The sequence below is a fragment of the Urocampus carinirostris genome, chromosome 14 (assembly GCF_059441175.1).
Source record: "Urocampus carinirostris isolate Australia breed hairy pipefish chromosome 14, RoL_Ucar_1.0, whole genome shotgun sequence".
Classification (NCBI taxonomy): Eukaryota; Metazoa; Chordata; class Actinopteri; order Syngnathiformes; family Syngnathidae; genus Urocampus; species Urocampus carinirostris.
In genome coordinates, this window is record NC_142362.1 from 39,278,698 (window position 1) to 39,285,224 (window position 6,527).

Below are 6,527 nucleotides of genomic sequence, written 5' to 3' on the forward strand. Positions count from 1 at the left end.
AGGTACTGGGTATAAATAGGAGGGGAATCTCTCAGGCAACTAGCAGCAATGAGTAATCATGAAATTAATACAAAATTACTACCGAAAGATACCAGAAATACTACGACAATAATATTGCAAAAACACTAAAGAGACACAACACAAATCATACTATGGACATACTACGAAAATAATGCAGAAGCACGACAAAATGTTACTTGGGAAAATCTACAAGATTAAAACTACAGTACTACAACAACAATATAACAGAAATACCACAAAAATCGGACTCCAGAAACACAAAAAAAACCCCGCAATATAGTGACGGATTTTATACATTTTACTATAAAGGATTTTATTGAAGTTAGATTTATTGAATGCAATGAAGATTTTTCACAGAGAAGGCTTAAGTTCAATGACAGGTCACGCGGTTCCGAATGCGAATGTTTTGTTTAGTTCTGTTGATAACAGGACTCTGACAGAGAAGGCCAAGACGCAGGACGCCAGGCACTGATTTGATAATCGCTCGGGGTCCAGACATCGAGGCGAGATGGTGGGGCCACGTGGGGGCTTTTCCTGGCCCGCCCATGGGAGGAGCCGACACGCCAGCTTGGGGAAAAGGCGTGGGCCGGAAGGACTTGGGAAGATCAGAGAAGATGGGAGAACGAGAGGGAAAATCGAGAGAAAAGGCTTGACGAAGACTCGAGCGACAATAATTCAGCTAATTCGATGGAATTCACTTAGTTAATTTGTTTAAGAAAATAAATCTGCCCCCGTGTGGAAATGCCAATCTCTTGTCTGTCTTTTCACAAAAAGAAACGAGCATGCATTGTTAGGTGAATGAAGGTTATGTTTGGTTAATGGAGTCAGATAACTAATTCGAACAATTTGGTAAACGGTATATTTTAATATTTATTTCCTAACAATAGTAACTAAAACTAACCACCTTTTCTGCCACCCTCAGCTGGACTTGATTTTGAAACATTTTAAACAAATGATTGTACATTTTATTCATTTAATTTTGGGCCCAATGGTATTGTGTAAGTTGTAACTAAAGTTGTATTATTAACACCGTCATTTGGTTATTTGTTTCTCCCAGCTAAACCTATGAACCTAGAGCAAAGGTGAACATAGCCTAAGTGCGTTACACATTTTAAATCATATATTATATATGATTTTAAGCTGTATTAACTATGACACTGAAGGAATACATTTAAAGTTTAGACAGGAGTCTTGTAAAAAAGGTTTCTTATTCTAAACATGTTTGTCATCACACAAACATAGCTTTTAAGTGTCGTAAATCAATTTAAAATTTCATCTGAAATCTGAAAGCTGTGTGATAATAAGTGGTACATCAATAAACATGGTTGAGAACCACTGAGTCAGGCTTTCATGGAGCGGTGTGGACCCAAATGCAAGGGTGTACGTCAGGAACCACATCAAGGTGGTGTGAAACCAAAGTGCATAAACACTGATTAGCACAGCAAACTGTGATTTTTTTATTTGGACAGGGTGCGGTACAAAGAAGTCAGGTGGCGAATTAACAATCGTCGACCAAGATGCAGGCAATCCCTTCAGCAAAAGTGACAGTCCAGGAGTTCGTGAGGTGATACTCTGATCCGGAAGAGCAGGCCAAGGCTCGGTACACTGGAATAACAGAAGGCTGAGGCAAGAGTGCTTGGGAAATGACAGGGAAGGCAACAACTAGCAGAGAGCCAAGGAGTCCGAGTGTTTAAATCAGGGGTCTCAAAATCACAGCGACAAACATGACCGTTTGAGCCCCCAGCTTTAACATGGAAGTTAAAAGGACTGTGTATATTATTTTCCCTCTAGATGTTGCTGTCGTGCCTTTAAAAACCAATACTAAAATCTCAATGGAAAATTCGGAGACTCGAAGTAATGAAAACACATCTTATTACTTTTGAAAATGAGAAAAATAAGAAAAGGTTAAAGAAAAGAAAAAGAGATAAAAATTAAAAAATGAAGAGAAAAAAGGGAAATAGGGCAGAAAGTATAGCTCAAGAAAAAAACAAATAAGACAAAAGGGAAAACAAATGAAAAAAAAGAAACATGATATAAAACTAAAAAGAGGAAAAATAAGAAAAAGAAAAGAAAAAAAGGAGGATATATTTTTATTTTTGTCTTTATTAGTATTACTTTTCTTTCTATCATTTTTTCTTTCTTCTTTTTTTCAATTTTCTTTTTTTATTCACTTTTCTGCCATTATTATTGTTCCCGTTTTCCTCTCGTTCTCATTTTTTTTTTACAATTTCCCCTGTAATGCCCACATTTCCCCAATAGAAGAAGCACTCTCCTTCTCGGTTTCCGCAGTAAAGCTTTCTCCCTTCTAAAAACAAACAAGAGTTTGTCAAAGAAACAAAAAGTCAACAGTGAGTGCCGAGTGTTTAAAACAGAATGGCCAACAAAATATTTTTTTAAAGAAGTCCGATCAAAGGCAGTATGCTTGATATGTCAAGAAAGTGTCGCGGTTTTTAAGGAGTACAATATTAGCCATAACTTTGCTACGAAGCATTCCAATTATGCCAGCAAGCTGTCGGCGCAAGAACGGGGAGCTACAGCTGAGAGAATGGCAGCCAATTTACTGTCCCAGCAACTTTTTTTTCACAGACAAACTGCGCTTCAGGAGTCAATTACCAAGGCAAGCTTTTTAATGGCATTCAAATTAGCAGCAGCTAGCAAGCCTTTTTCCGAAGGTGAGTTTTTGAAAGACTGCATGGTGGAGACTGCAGGTGTTCTGTGTCCGTAAAGTCGAGCCAATTTCGAAAAAAATCAGTTTGTCACGTCGGACTGTGACTCGCCGTGTGGAACTAATTGATGAACATATAGCTAGCCAGCTAAACAAAAAGGCAGAGTTCTTTCAGTTATATTCACTTGCACTGGATGAAAGTAAAGACATGAAAGACACAGCACAGCTCATAATTTTCATCCGAGGAATAGATGACAACTTTGAGATAATGGAGGAGTTTTTGACCATGGAGTCCCTGAAGGGAAAAACGCGGGGAGAGGACATATATGAAAAGGTGTCTGCTGCAATCAAGAAACATAAACTACCTTGGAGTAAACTTGCCAATGTCACGACGGATGGATCACCAAATTTAACAGGAAAAAAACGTTGGGCTGCTGAAACGAATCCAGGATAAAGTAAAATAGGAAAACCCTGAACAGGATGTTATTTACCTTCACTGTATCATTCATCAGGAATCACTTTGCAAGTCTGTATTACAGCTTAGTCATGTTGCAAATCCAGTAGTAAAACTTGTTAACTTTATACGCGCAAGGGGACTCCAGCATCGTCAGTTCATCAAATTCCTGGAGGAAATTGATGCGGACCATCAGGACTTACTTTACCACTCTCGTGTCCGGTGGTTAAGTTTGGGCAAAGCATTTCAACGCATTTGGGACCTGAAAGAGGAGATTGGCGCATTTTTAGAGTTTGATGAGAAGTCTGACGAATTTCCTGAGCTACGAGACCAGAACTGGCTTTGTGATTTTGCGTTTGCTGTGGACATATTTTTACACTTGAATGAGCTGAATGTGAAACTGCAGGGGAAAGATCAGTTTGTGCACGACATGTACAAACATGTTACAGCGTTCAAATCTAAGCTCATTTTATCCTCCAGACAAGTTGCGAACACATCTTTCACTCATTTCGCCACACTTGACACTCAGAAAGAGGCGACGCGATATGCAAAGAAATACAGCAAATCACTGGATGACCTGCACAGAGAATTCAGTCGCCGGTTCTCTGATTTTGAAAACATTGATGAGTCACTTCAGCTCGTGTCTTGTCCCTTCTCACAAGACCCGGAAACAGTACCACATGAGGTGCAATTGGAACTGATCGATCTTCAGTCTGACGCCACTTTGAAGGAAAAGTTCAACACTCTTAAACTTAACGACTTTTATGCTTTACTGAACGAAGCCACCTTTCCAAACCTATGGAGGACAGCACAGAAGATGCTGGCCTTGTTTGGCCCGACCTATGTATGTGAGCAGACATTCAGTGTTATGAACATGAACAAAGCCTGTCACAGATCCAGGATAACTCACCAACAACTCGGATAGATCCTGAGAATCGCCACAACAAAACTTACCCCAGACTTTGATGCACTGACAAAACAGGGAGATTAACAACACTGTTCCCATTGAAACTGATGGTGAGTTTTCCTGCTTTGTTTATTCAACTGAAATGTATTTAAATTAATAATCACAGGAAAAACGGGACAGAACCCACATCTTTATATACACAGAAAGTCAATTTGTTAACATTAATTGGTCAAATCCTGTGTGTAATTTATACAACACTCAATCCATCTATTCTTGGCTCGGCCCCTCTGTCAAAACACAGATATGGATTGCTGTGACAACCACTCTACATCAAACTGATTGAAAAAATAAACATTCGCTAAACATGGACAAAGACAATGAGAGACATCTGGGAAATACACACAAAACCAAGGGAACAAGAGGACATGATAAAACTTGGTGAGTCTGACAATGACAAAAGAAACGCATGCAACTGAAAACTAGTGTTTGTATTAACGTGTTACAAAGGATCGTGTTGCTGGAATGCAGTTACTTTTCCCGGTAAGGAGTACTGTACAATGTTATTAATAAAACTGTATAACCCAATTGTTGTTACTAGATGGTGCGTTGCTGCATCATTTCCGCCATTTATTAAATGCAAGTCATGACTTACAGTGTCCTGTGATTGCTAAATACTCCTGCATCACTCACTTACATACAATCTGCCAGCAACAATTTTTGAAGGGTACGTATTTTTATATTCACTTACAAAGTACAATTGAATCCAGTTGTGTCAGTTGTAGAATGGTGATTTTCTCCCTATGGAGATATTTTTCCTACTGTATATAATTGTATCTAAGCTGAATATAAAATACTATATGTGTGTGCCCCGACGGATCACCACCTTATCGTGGTGGGGCACTTTGTGCGTCTCCATGACCCCTAGAGCTATGTCGGCGGGAGTCTCGTACTCCTGGCAGGGTTACCCAAGCCGAACAGGTCGAAGGGTAGAGTCCAGACTAAGAGTGATCCCAAAAGCTGGTGGCGGCACGCTTTGAGGCGGTTTCCCACAGACCTGGATCCCGGCAGCCGCCTGCAGTTGTAGGAAGATGCCGGTCGTCTAGGGTCTCCCTTGCCACTGGAACCATCTTCTCTACAATCAAGATAGTGGCGTTGGGGAAAGCGCACCCCTTACGCCACTTTAAAAAACATCATTGCGCAGGTATCGTCTTTTACCTGAGTACCCGAGCAGACTCACAATTAAAAGAAGATGGTCATCATCGAATCGATGGACAACCCCAAGCAAGTATATGTGTTAGTGTCTGGAACGCCTTTGTCCAAAAGAGGGCGGCTAATGGGTTTGTGATTGTGACATGTGTGTCCAATCACCACAATCCTGTTCCTAATCAGCCTTACCCTTCATAAAGATGATTTGTTCAAGGCCTGTTGTGGGGTAATTTTTCATTTTTCACCATCAACTATCTCCATCACTGAATTCAGTTTTGAGCCTGAGTTTACTTTGCAACGCTTTCCCCACCCCCGGCTGAGAGGAGAGTCCCTGGTCGCTTCAGCTCCCTGACCCATCTGCGGGGAGAGTCCCTGGTTGTCTCAGCTCGCTGACTCTCATCAAGGAGAATCTCCGGCTGCGAAGAGAGTTCCCGGCTGCAAGGAGAGTCCCTTGTCACTTCAGCTCCTTGCCCCAGCTACGAGGACAGTTACTGGTCACTTCTGCTGCCTGGCCCACATGCGAGGAGAGTTCCTGGCTGAGAGGAGTCTCAGACCACTTTGGCTCCCTGCCCTGGTTGCGAGGAAATCCCCGACCGCTTCGCCTCCCTGTTCCAGCAGGGACTTTCATCCGTCTTGATGTCACAGCAATCCGTATTTATTTATTTTTCTTTTTGGCCGTCTAGTATCCGGCCCTTGACGGGGGCTATGTAAGGGTCTGATGCGGCTTTTTTGACTAGTTTGCGCCGAATGGGTTTTTGTGATTTTGACTGGTGTGTCCAATCACCCCACACCTGACCCTTCATGAAGACACTTTGAACCTTGTGGGGTCATTTTTCACCATCAACTATCAACCATCATAGTTTTTAGTTTTCATCTTGAGTTCACCTTGCAATTTGTGCTTCCGGCATTTGTGTCCACTGCTAAACGATAACAAAACTAAAATCAAGAGGTAGGCTTTCATGTGCTTATTTAGTTGCGTGTCATTGTTAGCAGATAGAAGGTTGAACATGAGGAGAGGGCGTGGCTTCTGTACGAACAACAAACCAATGGGATATAAATGGGGCAAACATGAGCACAAAATTTACCGTAAAACGGTGCTGGATTTTCTTTTTACTCTAAAAAACGTTTTTGCATTACACCATGTCCAGAGAAAAAAACAAAACCTTGTACCAGTACCCATAAATGGAGATCTTCGAATGGTTTAAAGCCCAGAGATAAAATTAATATGGACTGTCACTCCCAAGTGTTCGCTTTAATCCTTCAACTTTAACAGC

General features: G+C 41.2%; 1 protein-coding gene across 1 annotated transcript; it reads left to right on the forward strand.

Moving 5' to 3' along the window:
- Positions 1-1,538: 1,538 nt before the first annotated feature.
- LOC148353405 (general transcription factor II-I repeat domain-containing protein 2-like) lies at positions 1,539-5,890 on the forward strand. Its single transcript, XM_088352409.1, has 3 exons — positions 1,539-1,585; positions 3,279-3,984; positions 5,639-5,890. Exons 1-3 carry the CDS (start codon positions 1,539-1,541, stop codon positions 5,888-5,890), a joined length of 1,005 nt encoding a protein of 334 aa, XP_088208535.1.
- Positions 5,891-6,527: the final 637 nt, after the last annotated feature.